The sequence below is a fragment of the Felis catus genome, chromosome E2, assembly GCF_018350175.1.
Source record: "Felis catus isolate Fca126 chromosome E2, F.catus_Fca126_mat1.0, whole genome shotgun sequence".
NCBI classification, from domain to species: domain Eukaryota; kingdom Metazoa; phylum Chordata; class Mammalia; order Carnivora; family Felidae; genus Felis; species Felis catus.
Window position 1 is genome coordinate 57,867,207 of NC_058382.1, and position 18,087 is coordinate 57,885,293.

The 18,087-nt window shown below is 60.4% G+C and overlaps 1 protein-coding gene across 5 annotated transcripts in view; it reads left to right on the forward strand.

The window, feature by feature from the left end:
- The window catches only part of KIAA0513 (uncharacterized protein KIAA0513 homolog), a 58,902-nt gene extending 41,820 nt beyond the window's left edge, over positions 1–17,082 (forward strand). For 3 of the 5 annotated variants that reach the window (XM_023246124.2, XM_023246125.2, XM_011290276.4), the window contains exons 3-13: positions 359–458; positions 1,740–1,813; positions 4,600–4,670; positions 6,252–6,459; positions 7,225–7,265; positions 7,599–7,677; positions 9,424–9,501; positions 10,684–10,713; positions 13,764–13,844; positions 14,289–14,383; positions 15,477–17,082. In XM_023246124.2, coding sequence (XP_023101892.2) covers positions 359–458; positions 1,740–1,813; positions 4,600–4,670; positions 6,252–6,459; positions 7,225–7,265; positions 7,599–7,677; positions 9,424–9,501; positions 10,684–10,713; positions 13,764–13,844; positions 14,289–14,383; positions 15,477–15,526 — 907 coding nt within the window. In that variant the 3' untranslated portion in view covers positions 15,527–17,082. Of the gene's footprint in view, positions 1–358; positions 459–1,739; positions 1,814–4,599; positions 4,671–6,251; positions 6,460–7,224; positions 7,266–7,598; positions 7,682–9,423; positions 9,502–10,683; positions 10,714–13,763; positions 13,845–14,288; positions 14,384–15,476 lie in introns of those variants that run through there. The other 2 variants (XM_023246126.2, XM_045046610.1) reach the window with 2 other exon arrangements.
- Positions 17,083–18,087: the final 1,005 nt, after the last annotated feature.

Below are 18,087 nucleotides of genomic sequence, written 5' to 3' on the forward strand. Positions count from 1 at the left end.
GAGCTAGAGAACTGGGCCCTCAGAGGGTCGTGTGACCCCGGCCGGTGCTCCCATGTCACGGGAGGCAGGACCGAGGGGATGGGACACGGGCTTTGGAGCCGGGACGTCTGGATGGAGCTCCCGTTTGCCACTCGCCTGCTGTGTCTGGTCCCCTGAGCCAGTCTCCTGTCTTTGAAATAGAAACGACCCCATTTCCTCGTGGGGGTCGCCTGAGGGCGGGGTGAGCCGGGGCCAGGAAAGGGGTGTGTGGGGGGGGGGCAGGGCAGTACTTACTCGTTCCTCCTCCCCCCGTCCCCTGCTGTGGCCGTGTTTGTTCCAGAGGACTGAAAGTTGCTTTCTTCTCCTCTGTTCCTTTCAGGGAGGACTTGGACCAGGAGGAGAAAGCCAAGTTTGGGGAGTACTGTAGCAGTGAGAACGGAAAAGGCCGGGAGTGGTTTGCTCGATACGTGAGCGCCCAGGTGAGGGGTGGTGACGGCAGGTGCTGGTGATGTGGGACACTCGGGCCACGTCTGCCTCACCCACTTTGGAGGAAAGAGTCCAGGGAGATGATCCAGCAGGAAAACAAGTAAAACTTACCCAAAGATGTTCTGAAAAGGCCTAGTTAGAATGGCGGGAAGTGGGAAAAGTAGCTCGTGTAGATGCCCCCCGCTAGAAAGAAACCTGAGCAAACTGGTCTTTTAAGTGCGTGAAATGACAGACAAGTTAGTTTTGTTGTGTTTTGCTTACAATTTATTTTATTTTAGAGGGAGAGAGAGCGAGTGAGTGGGGGAGATGGGCAGCGGGGTAGAGAAAGAATCTCAGGCAGGCACCACAGTCGGGGCGGAGCCTGACGTGGGGCTCGATCTCACGACCGTGAGATCATGACCTGCGCCGAAATCAAGTCGGACGCTCAACCGACTGAGCCACCCAGGTGCCCGGGACAAGTTTTTTAAGGGCAAGCTTGTGGACTGTGTCCATGCATAGTTTTATTCAATAACTCACAACATTCAGTTTTTACAAAGATCATCAAGGCAGTGACAGCCATGTGAATTCAGAAAAGAATTTTTTTTTTTGTAAATACCTGCTAGGTCCTTTTTTTTCTGTAAAGTAGCTTAAACCCTTAGCTTTTAAAATATTTTTTACTTTAATTTTTTTTTTTAATGTTTATTTTTGAAGGAGAGAGAGACAGAGCGTGAGCAGGGGAGGGGCAGAGAGAGAGGGAGACCCGAATCCGCAGCAGGCTCCGGGCTCTGAGCCGTCAGCACAGAGCCGGATGCGGGGCTCGAACCCACAAACCATGAGATCATGACCTGAGGCCAAGTCGGAGGCTTCACCCATGGGGCTGCCCAGGCGCCCCGGCTTTTAAAGTGTCTTTATCACAATTTATTGGCTCCAAGAAAAATTAGAAGATGCAGATCAGCAAAAATAGAGAAGCGACCCATAAATCTACAACCCAGAAATCGGCCGTGTTGCCATTTGGGGGGTTTAGTCCCTCCAAACTGTTCTGTGTTTTGTGGGCGGGTGTGTCGCATCCCTAGACTTAACACTTCCGAGGAGACGCGGGAAGACGTCGGCTTGGGCTTTGCCGAGCGACGGTCGTGTGTCCGGGCCAGCGCTCTGCTCGGGGTCCCGCTTTCCGTAGCGCAGGCGGGGCTGCTACCGCCGGGGGCTCGCGGGCCCGGCTGTGTCTAGCGGTGCCCGGCGCGGTAAGCCCTGTGCCACCTGCGCCCCCGTGACGCGTCTGCCCTGTTCCTGGACAGCGCTGCAATTCCAAGTGCGTCTCAGAGGCGACCTTCTACCGCCTGGTGCAGTCTTTCGCCGTCGTCCTGTTCGAGTAAGTCGTGCTGTTGCTCACAGCCTTTGTCCTACGAGCGTGTCTCCCCCCGACCCCCGTCCTGCCCCGTCCTAACCCAGGCCTTACAGCACCTGCTCGGAAATCCCGGCATCCACCGAGAGGCAAGGCGGTGCCGGCCTCTCGCGGGAGGGAGTTTGGGTCCTCCCCTCAGGCCCCCCTCAGGAGAGGTTAGGGGACTGCACCTGGGCCCTCGGGACAGGCTGGGATAACACGCACTTGACCCTGCCCTCCTGCGCAGGGCCGTGGCGTTTTCTTGATTTCCTGCCGTGAAGTACTTCGAACTAGACAAGCGCCCACCTAATGATCGGATCGGATCCGATGAGTGCAGCCTGCCCTGCGTGCTAAGTAGGCCCCCTGGAGCCTTTTATCACAGACAGCACAGTAGTCCCCGTAGGGGGTGTGCGTGGGGGAGGCAGGCCACGTGAGTGAGTCACGGGCTCTCTCCCCCTCAGGCCGCGGGGCTCTAGGGCTGCCAGACCCACGTCATTCATCCTGGACCTGCGTCAGAGCAGGCGACAGCCCCCCCTCCTTCCCCCCAGCATGAAATGGAGGGGATGTGGCTCTGCCTTGGAGATGTGGGACAGCAGCTTTACCGATGCGGGGGAGGGGAGGCAAGGCACCGTGGGTGGGAAAGGACAGGGTGGGGGGAAGCCCCGATCTGACAGTCATTTGTGCCCCCGCTTACCCTCCTTCCATCATCATGGCCTCAAAGCAGCCCCGTGGCTTGTCCCCATGTCCCCATTGTCCTTCCAGGCTTGAAACTCCCTCCTCCCCGCAGAAAGGTAGCTCCTGTTGTGACCCTTAGCCCCCCTGTGTCTGGATGTCCCCTCACCTCTCTCTGTTCCCCCACGACTGTGGAGCACAGACTGGAGGGGAAAGACCGTAAAAAGGAGGATCCCCATGTTTCCGGCGCTTGCTCAGAATGTCCCAAGTTGAAGACGGGCTCCCGTGGGGGGCTTCTGGGTCTCGGAGCTGGCGGGGGCGGGGGGGGGGTGCAGTTCCAAGCAGGCCCAGCTGTCTTGTGCACAACAGGCTCACCGGCACTGAGACCACTCAGCTTCCAGTCACATCGATAGGAATTCTCACGAATCCGTATTTTACAGAGACTGCACCTGTTCCGCTTGGCGACAGAAGTATTTCATTCTCCACTTCCTTTGAATTTTCCCTTAAATAAAATTGGGGTGGGTGGGGGGAGGAAATTCCCTTCAAATTCCAACCGGACCGAAACACAGAATCTCCCCCATTGCTTTGTGAGTGTATATATTTTTGTGTGTGGTTGGGAGAAAAGAAACCTTCTAATATGTTTTAAATATTTACTAATTTTTAAAGTTTATGAGTTTTTTTAAAATATCTAGCTTATGAATGTCTTTCGTTTTTACTTTTATTTATAGTCTTTTATGATTTTATTGGCAGTTTAGTGAAGTTTTATATTCTCTTTATATTGAAAGCTAACTGGCCCTGACCCTACTGTCTAGATAAAGTCCATCGACTTTTTTTTTTTTTTTTTTTTTTTTTAAATAATACTCATCCAAGGTTAGGAACTAAACGGGAAAGAAAAGTGCAGAATCACAGGATAGGGAGGCACAGCGCCTAAAATGGAGAGGGGATCCCCTTTATACAGCCCTGCCCTGGCTCCTGCGGTCTTGCCCCTGACAATGACTCCTGTGGATGGTGTGCACCCCAGAGAATCTGTGTCTTTCCAGGAAAGGCACTGCACCCACACGCACTTCTGCATTTGTGACGGCTCCGTGATGTTCTGATATCTGAACGTCCCAGCGTTTCTCCGACTCATGCCCTCTGGATGGTAGATTGTTCCTCTCCCTCATCTGCCCTGGCTCACGTGCTGCTAGACGTCACCGTCACATCTGCAGCTGTCGCAGTGCACATTCCTAGCGGCAGACGGGGCCCCTGTTTGAAGATTTCCCGCCCCCCCCCCCCCTTTGCGCTTGCTGAGTTGACCGGACCTCTGTGTAGCTCATACATCTTAACATAGTAAGAACAATACAATAATGATAATCCTTTGCATCTGGAGAACATTTTTGAGTATAGAAAGGTTCTTGTGTATACTAATTAGATTTTTCAGCAAGTGACGTAGGGCAGGGAGGTATTCATATTCCCAGTGGTTCTCAAAGTGCTGTCCCGGGGCCCAGGAGCATCGGAACATCAGCTTCACAAGGCAGTATGTTAGAAACGCAAGTTCTTAGGCCAACTGCCCCAGACCCACACAACCAGACTCTGGGGGTGGGCCCAGTAGTCCACATCTTAACCGCCCTCGCGGTGATTCTGACCTAACTCAGGAACTTCAGTGTCTGTAACTTCAGTTCTGATGTAACCGAAAACCACGGACAGCATGGACCCTCTAACTCACTGCTGATTCCTGAGAACTAGGGGCTGGAGGGCCGCATGGCCTGGGGCCAGTGGTTTCGGCCTGAGACCCGAGGCCCGACTTCCAGTCCTGGCGCTGCTCCTGTGTGTAGGATTAAGCGTCCTGAGCCTTTCCTGTTCTGCCCCGAAGGGAGGGAGGCCAGGCTGAGGGAGAGGCCAGGAACGCCTTCCCACCCAGGATCACAGCCGTCCCCAGCTGTGTGCCCGTGGGTAACTCACCTAATTGAGGATTATCTTTGTTGCCTCTCCATAGCATCTGGGGGAGTGAAGTATTAATTTGGACGTGCTTACAAAACGTCGAGGTCTTGTTTCATGAACTTGCAGGGAGAAAACCGGGCACAACAATTTTTTTACTCAGTCAGCCTTGCTTCCCGTATCAGGTGCCACCAGATGGACGACTTCGGGCCTGCCAAGAACCTCATGACCATGTGCTTCACCTACTACCACGTCGGTAAGGCCCAGGGACGCGGCGGCCGTGGGGCCAAACGTGGAGACCCCAGACTTGTCAACCTGTAACGTGACAGCAAGTGAGGGTTTCCTCCCGATTAGAGGCAAAGGCGTGAGGCTTCCAGAAAACAATAGCACCTGACAAGTGAGATTCCTAAAACAGGAGAAGACGCGGTCTGTGGGAGGTTGACTATCCGTGGTAGGGAGGAGACCACCCAGCAGCTGGGAGGAGAGAGAATAAGTTCGTTTGGCGGGACGTTGCTATTCGGGAATAGCAGGATGTGAGGACATCAGTTTCATGTTTTAGCAAGATGTGAGGTGGATGGCTGTTGGAGAGAGATGGGGGGAGCGGGCCAGGGTCTTAGGGAGGAAAGCGTCCCTGGGTGTGGGCTGGAGAGGCCCTCACGAAGAGTGTGGGTTCTTCTTCATCCCGAGATCTGACAGCTCTTCTGGCTCATTGCGCTGGAACTTTCTGGTAATCGGAGCTCGAGGCTCCCTGTGTGAAGTTCCTTGGGCATGACAGAGGGACTCGTTCAGGCCGCCGTAGGCAGAAGGCCACTTGGGGCCTGTGTGTGGACCAGAGCCGGGTCAGGGCGGCGCTAAGCCTGGCCTCCCTTCCCACCCCCCCAGGACACACGGGTCTGCTCTCGTGCTGTAACCCCACGTCCTCTGCAGCGTGGCTTCGCCCTCTCTCCGCTCCCAGCTGCCCATCCTCGCCGTGCCTCGCTTCTGCTGGCGATAGCTGGTCAGGCGGCCTCAGCTCGAGGCCAGGCCGGCACTGGGCGGGCCCTCCGTCCATGGGATCCCCTGGTCCAAACCGTGGCTCCTTCTCAAAGAACAGCGGACGTGGCCCGTCTGAGTCACATCTGTGCACAGAGCAGCTTACGTTAGTAGGGGACACTCAGCACCTTAGCCTGGGGGGGCACTTTGCCCCAAAGTGGGTATCTTTGACTGAGGTAGGGTCTTGATCTATAGGCGTGCCTTGACCTGAAGGGGGCAGCTTGACTCAGAGGAGACCCCTTGGCCTGTAGGGGGCGCCTTGACCTCGGCTAGACCCTTTGCCTGTAGGGGATGCCTTGACCTGCAGGAGACCTATTGACCTGTAGGGGGCGCCTTGACCTCGGCTAGACCCTTTGCCTGTAGGGGATGCCTTGACCTGCAGGAGACCTATTGACCTGTAGGGGGCGCCTTGACCTCGGCTAGACCCTTTGCCTGTAGGGGATGCCTTGACCTGCAGGAGACCTATTGACCTGTAGGGGGCGCCTTGACCTCGGGTAGACCCTCTGCCTGTAGGGGGCGCCTTGTCCTGCAGGAGACCCTTTGCTGCAGGGGGCCTTGGCCTATTTACCGTCGTCTCCCGGGAAGCCACGCTCCTGGTTCAGGCCCTCCAGCTTCTTCAGGGCTGGCTGCTCACCTGTTTCTTTTAGCCCCTGTGCGCCTGGCTGCCCTCTCGTACACAGTAGGCGTCACCCTCCGCCTTCCCGGGCGTCTGGGGGCCTTTGCGTGTCGCGGCCGCCGCCACAGAACGGCTCCTGCCACGCAGTGTGGTTCCATCCCTGCCCCCTCCCGCCTCTCCCCCCTCCAGGCAAGCCGCAGCTGCTGCCCCCCGAGTCCAAGGAGAAACCCGCGGGGAGCATCGACTCCTACCTCAAGTCCGCCAACAGCTGGCTGGCAGAGAAGAAGGACATCGCCGAGCGGCTGCTGAAGAACACGTCTGCCAAGACGGAGAACGTCAAGGGCTTCTTCGGGGGGCTGGAGACCAAGCTGAAGGGACCCCTGGTCAGGAAACCAGAGTAGGTGTCGCCGGGTGTGCGTCCCTCTGGGACCCACGGCAGAGGCCGCGTTCGGCCCGCCAGTGGCGGTGGCGGGGAGGCCCTGGCCTGGCAGGGGGGGAGTCTGGTGACCTTGGGGGCCTGCCAGCCGCTCCCAGGAAGCGTGGCGGCCGGCCCCGTGTGAGTCCTCACCCCGAGTTTTCTGTGCTTTGCAAATGCCATTGGGTTGGCTGCTGGGCAGGGGTGTCCCCTGGGGCACTGATGGGGAGCGTGTGGAAACTGTCTGCGGGCAGGAGCGGGATCACAAGCCCTCTGGTGAGGGTCAGTGGGCGGTGGAGACACCACTGTCCCCGGGACAGCTGTTCTCCCACAGGAGCTTGGGAGCCTTCTGGGTCGGGGCACTTGAGAACGGGGTGTCGAAGTGAAGACCTCCCAGGAAAGGGGGCACGTCAGCAAGAGAGTGCCCGGGTTCCCGGTGCCCGTCCACCCCCTGCAGCCCCCACTGTCACCTCCGGTGGCGGGTTTCCACCATGGCTTGGCTCCGTTCCTCGTCTGGTGCAGGCAGCTTTGGATTCAGAGAAAATGGGGCAAGGTAGCCTAAGTGCCCCATCTTAATTCTGGAAGATTGGCAATTGGTAAACGTAGCGTTGCTTTAATGACACTTTTTCAGAGACAGTCGCAGTAAATGTACCCATCGCTTACAAGACATAATCCGGGCTCAGCAGTGTAGAGCTGAGAAAATGTGCAGGGGGTCACTTTGTCACCGCTGTGGTGTCTCTCCCCCAGGGAGGAGGAGAGCAAGCCCAAGGAGAAGCCGCACAAGACCGGTGAGTGCTCCCGGCGGGGGCCCGGGTGTGGCCACCACAGCGCCCCTGGTCCTGTGACCCGGCCACTGGGCATTAGCAGCCCCACCGAGTGGCCCGTGAATATCTGGGCCCCTTCCCCCCCCCCCCCCCCGGCAGCATATGATGCCGTGCGTGACCCCTGACTTCTCTCCACCCGGTCGGTCATTTCGTGTTGGACTTCTGGGGAAAACCTCTCTGGGGAGAGGACTCAGGAACCAAACTCCTCGTCCGGGAGGGTCCCCGAGGGGCTCGCCAACGCGTGGCTGCAGCCAGAGCCATGGTCGGCCTTTCTCACCCTGGCCTCCCGCCCCGCAGTGACCGTGTGCAGCCCGGAGGAAGAGAGGAAGGGGGAAAAGATCTATCTGTACACGCACCTGAAGCAGCAGCCCATCTGGTAAGGCCGCAGCCCCGGCACCGTCGTCTCCCCCAGAAACCGCGGTCACTGCCCGCCAGGGGGGCCCCAATCAAAAAGGCGAGCGGCGGCAGGTGTCCGTGAGGCCCTGGGGAGATCAGAACCCTCCTCCGGCGCCGGTGGGAGTGTAAACCGGGCCGCCTGCCGTGTAGAACGGCCTGGCAGTTCCCCAGAGTGTTACGCGTCGAGTCACCCAGTGAGCGACGGTGTGCTCAGAACAAGCCAAGACGGGTCCTCAAGGCAAACCTGACGCGCATGGGTGCGTGATAGCCGAAGGGTGGAGCGGGCCCAAATGTCCACACGTGGACACGCGAAATGCGACACGCGGTATTCAGCCACGTAAAGAGTCGCTGGCAGGTGACAGCGTGGGGGAACCTGGAAAATAGTTAGCCCGGTGAAAAAGCCAGAGGGAAGAGACCAGCTGGTGTTTGATGCCGTTCATAGGAGACGGTTCAGTTAGGCACGTCCCCGGAGGCAGTGTAGGTGAGTAGGGGGAGGGGAGAGACTGCTCATGGGGACGGGGGTGCCGGACGGGGCGTGAAGAGTGTTCTGGAAGTGGATAGTGTCATGGTGGCACAACTCCAAATACACTAGAAACTGTGAAACTGTCTGCTTTAAAAGACTGAGTTCACGGTGTGTGACTTCTATCCCAGTGAAGCTATTTCCTCCGTACATATAGAGACAAAAGTCGTCATTACAACGAGAGACCGGTGGTCAGGGGAAACCTTGCCCTCTGTCTTGCTCCGTTTGACCTCTCGTGCTGCTGTAGTCCCTCCGGAGCCTCCCCATCCCTGGGTTGTGTTCACTCACAAGCGGGCAGAGAGGCAGCACCTAGAGCCCTCGGGGTGTCCCACGCGCCCCTCCCTCGAAGACCGCCGTGTGGCCCCGGGAGAACTTGGCGCAGGAGCGTGGCCAGGTTCCGCGGAAGCAGGGAGAAGCTACCGGCCATGTCACACCTGTCCGGGGCTCCGTCGCGGGCCTTCTGGGCTGCGACTCGGCTGCTGCCTTATCACCTGCAGCGGGCTTGGCACCCCGTTCTAGAAGGGGCCAAGCGACAAAAATTTCAGGCTTTGCGGGCAAGTACTCAACTCCGCTGTTGCCGTGCAAAAGCCGCCACGGACAATGTGCCCGGGCGCGGCTGTGTTCCGGTAGAACCTGACTGACACCAACAGGGGCAGTGGCCGGGTTTGGCCCACACGCCCTACGTACGCGTGGTTCTTTAAGGAGAACGTTTCTGACTCGTGTGTCCCTGGGAACGTGTCTGTTCTCTGCACGTGGCCTGTCGGTGCCGGGTTCCCGTTTATGTTACTAGACCCTGGCCTAAGGCAGCAGATGCCCCCAAATGCCCCGCTTCCTCTGGGAGGCCCCGCGCGGGTGGACAAGTGGAAGACGGCCTTCGTCCGTGCCCCGCGGGTGGTAACTTCAGCTCTGGCCCGATGGATGCAGGATTCACCCGCCCGGCCGCCGTCCTGCCCACGCACCGCCTGCGTTGCGCCTTTGTCCTGGGAGAGGGGTGCAGGTGCTGTCGTGACCCTTGGCCGGAAGCCAGGAGCGCCACCTCGGTTTGGGACAGAGGCGGATGCTCGTGTTTTTTCTTCTCTGCTCCGCGTCTGAGGCTCATCGGAAACTCCCACAGATGCGGGACACTGCGTCCTTACCCCTCCCGTGTGCTGAGACCCGCCTCCCAGCCCTCCCCGGAGAGGACTTACGCACACCTCTGTCTCGCAGGCACACGCTGAGGTTCTGGAACGCGGCTTTCTTTGACGCTGTGCACTGTGAGAGGAGAAAACGGTCTCCCACCACCAGGTAGGGCAACGCCTGGGCTCGCTTCGCCTTGGGGGAGAAGACCAGGGAGTGGCTCTATTTTCCGGTGTCTGAAGAGGAGAGCAGGATGGCTGAGTCCGTGGCGTCTGTGTCTCATTCAGCTCCTCCTGACCCCGGTGCCCTGCAAGCTGCCTGGAGGGTCCTGGGCACGCACAGCTTCGTGGGTGGGGGTCCGCAGCCTGCATGAGCGCTTTCTGCCCCGGGCTCTGGCATGACTTGCCCCGACCCTCCTAAAAACCGCCTACTCCCCCAGAATGAAACCATCGGGACCCCCCCCCCAGGCTCCACTCTGCCTGTCGCTGTAAGAAATCAGAATCCTGAGCGCGAACCGCGGCCACGGGCCTGTGGGGCGCAGGGCTGGCCGCCCCCGCCGCAGACTCTGCTCAGAGAGCTGAAGTCTGGAGACACAGCTGCCGCGTTCAGCTTGCACCTCTGGTCTGCAGCCCGAACAGACCTCCCCAGCGTCCCCGAGGGTGGTCTTGCCACGTCGGGAGACCCCTGTTGTAAACCATTCCACGGAGGCACCGAGGCCGGAGGTCACTGCCTCTCTGGCCACAGCGAGCCAACATTGCCCACTGTGTGTGGCGGCTGGGCAGGAAAGTGCGGCGGAGCCCTCCCCGTCCCGTGTCCCCTTTTTGGCCCCCTCCCCCTCCCCAGTCATGGGACCCTGAAGCCCCTGAACCTCTCTAACCGGGGGAGACCCCCCCCCACCCCCAGTCACTCTCCCTGGCAGGAGGGAGCACGTGCGTGCCGTTTAAGACCGGTCCGCTAGCAGCCTTTCTTCTTGGGGGGCAGCTCACCTTGACGGGGCGGGGTGGCCTGCGGCGTGCTGCGGCTGCCTTTCCCGAGGGAGGCGGAGGGAGCACGCCGAGCGGGGAGATGCTGGAACCATCCGGGAGATTCTAGAGAGAGAATTCCACGCTCTGCCAGGAAGCCAGGCTGCAGGAAATGCTTAGATGCTTGTAGGCGGACGGGGTCTCCTCTTGCCGCTTGTGTAGCTGTCGGGCCCCCAGCGGACGAACGGTCTCGAGTACCCCGTCTCTCTGCGTCTCTCTGTTTCTGCCTGTAATAACGCTCCCCTTTCGCTGTTCTCTTTTTTCCATCCACATATCTTGCATGACTTTGACATGTTCCTCTGTTTACCTGTTTCTGCTGCCGCTCCAGAGGGGATGCTGGAGAGGAGGAGAAGAAGAGGTGTGTGTCCACGTGACTTTGTTCATGTTAACAGGGCCGGGGTCCCCGCCAGGGCCGCCTCAGGGCGGGAGCTGCCCGCTAGCTGCCGCGGGGGGCGGAGCCCAGACTCGGGGGCACGCCCGGCCCCGGGACAGGCCGGCGACGGGTGGGAGGTCGCAGAGGACAGAGCACCAGGAAGAGGAAACAGATAGGGCACTCGAGACCCCGGAAGGCCCGGGGTCGGTTCAGAGAGTGAGCCGCGAAGTCCGATTCTGTGCGACTCCAGCCTTGCCCTGGCCACTCGGCCCCTCCTAAGCCGCCCTCGAGCCCCGCGCCTTGACTTCACGCCGGGGAACCCGGTCCCGGCTCGAAGCCATGGATGGGTGAGGGGCGCCTGCCTCTCCGCGGCCAGGCGCCCAGGTGTGCAGGGGCCACCCCTGCCCCTGGGACAGGCTCGGGGGTCAGGGAGGGAGGACAGCCGCCCCCTCCTTCCCGGCCACCGTGTGGCATGGAGTCTGTGTGTGCGTGTGTGTGTGTGGGGGGGGGGTCCCTGAAGAGAAAGGCCTAGAACAGGGCTGCTTCCTTCGAGTCAGTGGGGTCTGACTTTAATCGTTTGACCTTCGTATTTGTCAGAGATGTTTTGTAATATATTTACAAATATATTTGAAAGGCCTGCCTCTTCAAAATACGGTTTCTGATACAATGATTGTTTCTTTGCTGGAAACTTCCCAAAGTGTGCTTCCTTTAATCAGTGATGTATTTTTAGTGCTTCTTGTTTTATGAGAAATCTTGTTTCTTGGGCAGCCTTATGATGGCTTTAAAAGAAGCACTTGGGCTTGGGATGCCCCCGTTAGGACAAAGCCCCCCGCATTCCCACAGTCTCTGTGGGTGGGGGCGCGACTAGCCACGGCCTCCCGAGGGCAAGGCTTCTTAGCACCGCGCCTGAGGCCCAGCAGGGCTGGAACATCCCGGCCACCTCCAGACTGGTCGGCACGGAGCCCACAAGGGGATGCCGACCTCCGGGCCCCCTGGGCCCTCTCACCCAGAGCAGACGTGATCGGACCCGACGCATCTAGGACCTGTCCCCCGCCCCCACCACACACACACACACGCCCCGGGCCTCGCCCGGACAAAGGGCGAGTGTTCCTTCGAGATCAGGGTGGGAGGGTGGGCTCTGGGTCCCTGGGCAACCTGCCGCCTCCAGCATTCCATCTGCTTTCTGGCTGATGATACTCCGAGGCGGAAAAGCCTCCTTTTCCAAAGGTGTCTGTTGCTCACCTCCAAATTCCCACTGTGGCAGTTTAGACACACGCTCTGCCCTCCGTGTGCTGTGAGACCTCGACCAGAACTGGGTGTTGAACTCCGTTGTAAGGAATTGGTTTGATTGCGGGCGTCACCTGATGGGTGGATTGCTAATGACCTCCCACCTCTTTCTTCAGAGGTCAGATTAAATGTCCCACTTCTAGCCCTAGCCATGGCAAAAAGAATCACCTTTGCATCCAGGTCAGGAGGGTCAGAGCCCCTGAGTCATTCCTGCATGGTGTGGGGTTGTGCACTGCACAGCCTGTGCAACTGTACACGGCAGGCCTGATGGTGGAATGGGGATTTGTGGGCCTGGACAATCCTAAGGGTAACCACTGGAGGGAAAGGGTGGGAAGGAGAACGGGATGGGATGAGCATCATGCCTGGAAGCATATTCTGGGTTTCTTCATGGGCGTCCTGTCACCGGCACGAGGAGACGGGGAGTGACCCCGCCCCTCACGGCTCTCGTGCCCCTGATGTCCTGTGGCCTCCCACTAAGCCGCGGCGGCCGGAGTGGCCCTGGGCCCGGCGGGTGGGGAGCAGAGAAGATTCGATGTTCTTGGTTCTTTTGCTCTTCCTTTGGCTTCTCCATTGCCCCACCCCTCACTCCCTCACTCCGCCTCTTCTCTCCCTCTCCTAACCTTGGTCGAGTCAGACTCCTCACCCAGAGCTTAAGTTTTAAGGGGAAATGGGCTTAAACGCGCGTCTCCTCCACAGACGCATCTGCCCCTGCCGGCAGCCCGAGGGGCCGGGCACGGAGCGGTCCGTGCCGGGGCTGGACGGACCCCGGTGCCCTGGAGACAGGGGCGCCCCGCCAGGGGAGGGGGAGACGGCACGCTGCAGAGAGCTGCTGGAGACGGCTCTCAGTCGCGACACAGGATTAATGCCGCCCAGAGAACCCCCTCCCCACCCCAGACGCTGTGCGGGCTGGTGTCTGTGCCCCCACACGGGACGGGCGGTTCCGTCCTCAGGCCTCCACGTGCGCAGCCACACGCACACTGCGTTACTCTCTCACTTGGTGCCGGAGGCCTAGCGCCTCTTCACGGTGGTCGTGGGGGACGGTGTGCGGGGGGCCCCTCGACAGACCGGGCTCTTATCTGTGTGCTCTGGGGAGGGGCATGGAGCCTAAACCTTGGCCACGCGGAAGCCAGGGCGGGGAAAGGCAGCAGCGCCAAGACCCCGCCTAACAGGGCAGCGTGGCCTTCGGCGCGTCCAGCCTCCCCTGCTCCCCGGGCCTCCTGGCCACGGGAGGCTGTGCGGACCCCACCAAAGAGCCAGGGAGGCCTGGAGACGTGGCTCCAGCCTGCGAGCCTCCCCGATGGGTTCTGTACGCCCGCTGTCCCGGGGCGCCGGTAGGGCCCTGTCCCCTCTGCCCATCTCTCTGCCTGTCGGATGGGCCCGGGACCTCCCATCCTTGAACCACGGACAAGGGTACGGGGGGTGGTGTTCTCGTCTCCTAGAGAACGTTCTGGGCGAGCACGAAGCACACGTCACCTCTGGGTCAGTAGAAAGCGTGTGAGCTTTGGGGTCTCCTCGTCCTGGGAAAGACGAGGCGATTAAGTGTGTGTTTGGGCTCCCCAGGCAGCGTGTCAGAACCCGGGCAGGCGTTGCGCGAACACAGAGCAAGCGGCTCTTTGGGGACGGGGCTCCCTGTCCGCGTCAGGGAGGCCGCGCTCGGGCTCCGGCAGCACCTGTAGACCAGGGCAGGGGGCGAGCGGCTGGGGATGCGACGGGGTCCTGAGACCCTCTCCTGTCACCTGTGCTTTCAGGGAGAAGTGGTGCCACATGACCCAGGAGGAGAGAAACGACAGCCTGCGCTTCAACGAGAACATCACCTTCGGGCAGCTGGGGTGAGGGCCCGGGACGGCCACCCCACCCGGGACCCCGGGGGGACCCTGACTTGAGTGGGGGCGGGCGGGGCCGAGCTGGGCTTCTCTCCCGCGGGAAGACCCGTCCTTGTGGTGCCCAGCTGCGGTGACAAGGGGCCCCCAGAGGAGACGCTTGGCAGAGGGGGTGCCGTCCCCGACGGCGTCACGCCTCCGTGACACCACGTCGTCGTAGCTGCGTGTCCTCAAATGGCTCGAAAGCACACGACGCGTGACATCGAGGCTGGATTCCGGTTCCTAGTGAACGCACCTCCTAACCCCGGTCTCGCGGTGAGGGTGTCGGCTGGCCGGGGACGCCACCGCTGAGTCTCGCTTCTAGCACCTTCGGGGGGGCTGCGCGTCGGGCCCCGGCTCCCCCTCCTCCCCGGGGAACAGGAAGGGTGCCAGCTCACGGGTGTTTCCCCCCAGCACGTTCACTCACAACATGCTGGCGTTCGGACTGAGCCAAAAGCTGTGCAGCGACTTCCTGAAGAAGCAGGCGGTGATCGGCAATCTGGACGAGGGTGAGCGGGGGCCGGAGGCGGGCGGGGGCGTCAGGTTTTAGGAGCAAACGCTCTGCCTGCTGGGAGTTTCCCACCCCGCTCAAAGCATTGCCGCTGTTTCAATTAGAAGTGTGCTAAACTGTCTGGCAGGTTCACCGGTCCTGTTCTCCTGTCTGTGCAGAGGCGTGGGACACTTGTCATTGCATAAGCAGGACTGGCCAGGGTGGGGTGGGGTGGGCTGGGGTCGGGGCAGGGGGGGGGCTTACCAGCTCAGTGTTTACGAACAGCGCCAAAGACCAAGATGTAACCTGGCGCTCGGACTCTGAACTTGACCGTGGCCAAGCTCCGACCCTGAGTTGCCTCCCCTAAGCGGCCACCGTATGCCCGGTTTTGTTTCTTGAGCCACACTGCCACGAGAGGTATGGGGACAGGCGGAGAAGGCGGGGGCGGGTTTAGGGGGTCTCGAGGTTTCTCTAGAAGCTCTGACCTCTGTAACGAGAGAGGCTGCGTTACATGTCCGCTCCGCTAATCCACTAGTGCAGACAGCCTCTGTGGGTCATCCCACCTGCTACCAAAACTTTCCCTTGTGGCCTAAAAAGTCTTCCACTTAAGTACTTACACGAATTTGGATTCACACGGTATTCTTTAAAACAAAAACAAAAACAAAAGCCCTCCATCCTGCACCAAATTAAAGGGGCCACAGAGGAGTGGCCTGAGGAGGCAGGAGAATGCCCGGTGCTTCCCCGGAACGTCCCGGAACGTTGTCATCAGCCCCACGGTGCTGGGCAAGCACACTGGCCCCTGCCCGCCAGGCAGCGCTGTGCGGTGGGTGGGACTCGGGCCTGGGTGCCCCGGTGCCGTTCGTCCAGCAGCACGGTGCCTTCCCCGGCCTCACGTCATCTCCGCGAGGAGAGGCGCCCGCTTCCCGAGAAGCCCCCTTCCAGGAGCCAGACGTGCAGCGTGCTGGCCGCCGAGGGCTCGGTGGCCCTGCCCGTCTTCAGAAGCCAGTGTTCGCCGTTCCTGGCGAGATCCTGCTCGGTCGATGAGGGGGGCAGGACCTCCCTGCCCGCGTCGACGTCTTTCTTCCGAGAATTAACGCTGTTTTCTTTTGCAGAGCAGTACAAGCTGCTGAGCGACCACATCGAGCAGATGACCGCTGAGTAGGCCACGGGAGGTCGCCCGAGGCACCCCCCCAGGAGGACTGAGGGTACCCGCCACTCTCCTGGGCCAGCGACTGGCTGTCACCCCACCCGATGACCCTGCATGACATCAGCAGCACCCAGAGCCACTCCACGCTGCTCTAGAACTAGCAGTTAGAAGAATCTGGTTGCCCGACCTCCCCACCCACCCTCTGCCTTGAATGCTCCCCCCACCCACATGCCAAAGCGTCCCTGGGGTTACATGGCTAAAACCAAGGTGACTGTCCGTACTCCTGAGTGTCAGGCCTGTGACATAGGACCAAGCGGACGAGCAGGAGAGAGAGAGGGTGGGGTGCACATGCGGATGCAGAGAAGGACCTCACGAGCTGGCCAGTGACCCCGGGCCGTCACTGGCGACCATCTGGGAGCCTTTTCTTCAGCAGTGGGACGGAGTAGGGGGTGCTCCCACAGTGGGGGGGCCGAGGGGGCCGTGGGTCTCTCAGGGCGGGCCAGGTGGGTCCGGGGCTCCCGCCGCCTCTCTGTCGGGTCCCCACCGTGTGACGGGAACTGGAGTCACAGGAAGCTCCAGGAGGAAAGAGACCCTTCCTGTTTTAGGGAGGGAGGGAGAGCGGCGCCAGGACCTTCTTCCCTGGCTGCGGGAGGCCCAGTCAGGGCTGTGGGCACCCTGGGGACCTCGCAGGCTCTGCGCGGCTGTGTTAGAGCCACACCAGCACGGACGTGTCTGCAGCGTGCCTGCTCGGGCGACGGCTTCCTTCTGAAGCAGAGAAGGTTCTGCCTCTCGCTCCCTGGGGGAAGCATGGGCTGTGTGTCCCGTGAAGAGACCCAGAAAAGAGGTTTCTCTGGCGGCCGCGAGACCACCACGCTCTCCGAAAGCAGACAAAGACGATGGAGAAATCTGTGCCAGTGTTACCGACAGCCGGGCAGAGGCGGCGTCTGGTGGCAGGTGTGAGGCTCCTTAGCTCACACGCCGTGTGACCTGCAGACTCTGCAGCCGCCCCCTCATCTCCCATCTGGTGTCTGGGAACCACGGCTCTTCTCCCCGGGTTTGTGCCGGGCACAGCGGGGGAGTGACTGACCCCTGCGAGGGGTGACCCGCGAGGGCTGACCCCTGATGGCAGGACTGACCCCTGATGGCAGGCGTCCCGCGAGGACTGACCCCTGATGGCAGGCGTCCGGCCTGCGGCTCCCCCGGCGTGAAAGTGGCCATCAGTCTGGATCCCTCTGCCTCCGCCCGCCCCTCTTGGGCACTGACCTTGAAGTGGGCCTGGCGGGCTCTCTCCTTTCCCCATGTCCTCCCCTCCTGTGTCCCCCCCTCTACCTCCTCAACTCTCGGCCATTACCTTACGGTCTCCTCTCAAGCGCAGCAAATACATGCCTGGTAGTCACCCACCCGGCCAGTGCCGGAACGCTTTCCCTCGTGGGATGCCTCCTTGGAATGTTCCAGAGACGAGCACGCGTCGTCTGAGCTGTAGCACGCGCATCTTGGGGATGACGGGAGAGGCGATGGGAGGCTTGGTACGATCTGAGCAACGTTGCCAGCCAAAGACCGGGTCCCGAAACCCAGTTCGTTTTTATGATGGCTTCGTGTGTGTGTGTGTGTGTGTGTGTGTGTGTGTGTGTGTGTGTGTGTGTGTGACAGCAGCCGGTCTGGCAGTGTCACCAAACAAAGCACAGCCCTGTTGCTGGGACAGGTCACACAGACTGGAGGTCCCCCCACCCCCCAGCCAGTGTTGGGCCCCAGGGCTGGTGCTTGCCTCCACGGAATGCATTTCGAGAATTGAGGTCAAATGAATGGGTGTGTGGGCCCCTCCAGCGCCTGCTTCAGATGATGGGTCCCCTGCTGAGCCGCTCCACCACGCCCCCCGGACGTGCCGTGCTCCCCTCCCCATCTGCAGAATCAGGGCTGCACAGAGGGGTCTGTCCGAGGCCCCCCGCAAGTCTCTCCCTTTAGCTGCCGTGTCGTTGGCTTTATCAGTCGTCTCTTAGTAGTTGAAACGCGTTGCTTGATTCTAAGGTGCACAGAAGACTTATCCTTGTATATATAAGATTTTTGTATAGAAGTTTGGTCTGATTTCCGGAGGCAGAAAAGTGGGTTCTGAGACTTCCCAGCGTGCTGGGGGGCACGACGCGGAATACTCCCCCTGGGGTAGGGCCCGCAGGACCACGCTGCCTCTGGAAGGAAATGCAACTTTGACTGCTTTGGGCTTTTCCAAGCACTTTAGCTTCAGAAATGATCTTGAGGTCCCCCCCCCCACCCACATAGGCCTCTTGAAATAGCCCTTGAAGGTGAAAGCAAGGGGCAAGGGTTGCTTGGGTCCCCCCCCCCCCGCCAACCCTCCACTCCTTGTCCCTACGGGTCTGACCCCGGCATTGCTCAGACCCTGCCAGAGACCTGGGTCCTCCTCAGAGTGCATGATGCCGTCTCCTGGTGGTGGCATTGCGCCCTCCGGTGCCTCTGGCCATCGTCACCTAGAAAGCAGGCCGGCAGGCCGCCCGCCCCACCGCGGTTTTCCTCTATCCCTGTAACGCGGTCTCTTCCCTCCGGGGCCCGGCCAGAGCAGACAG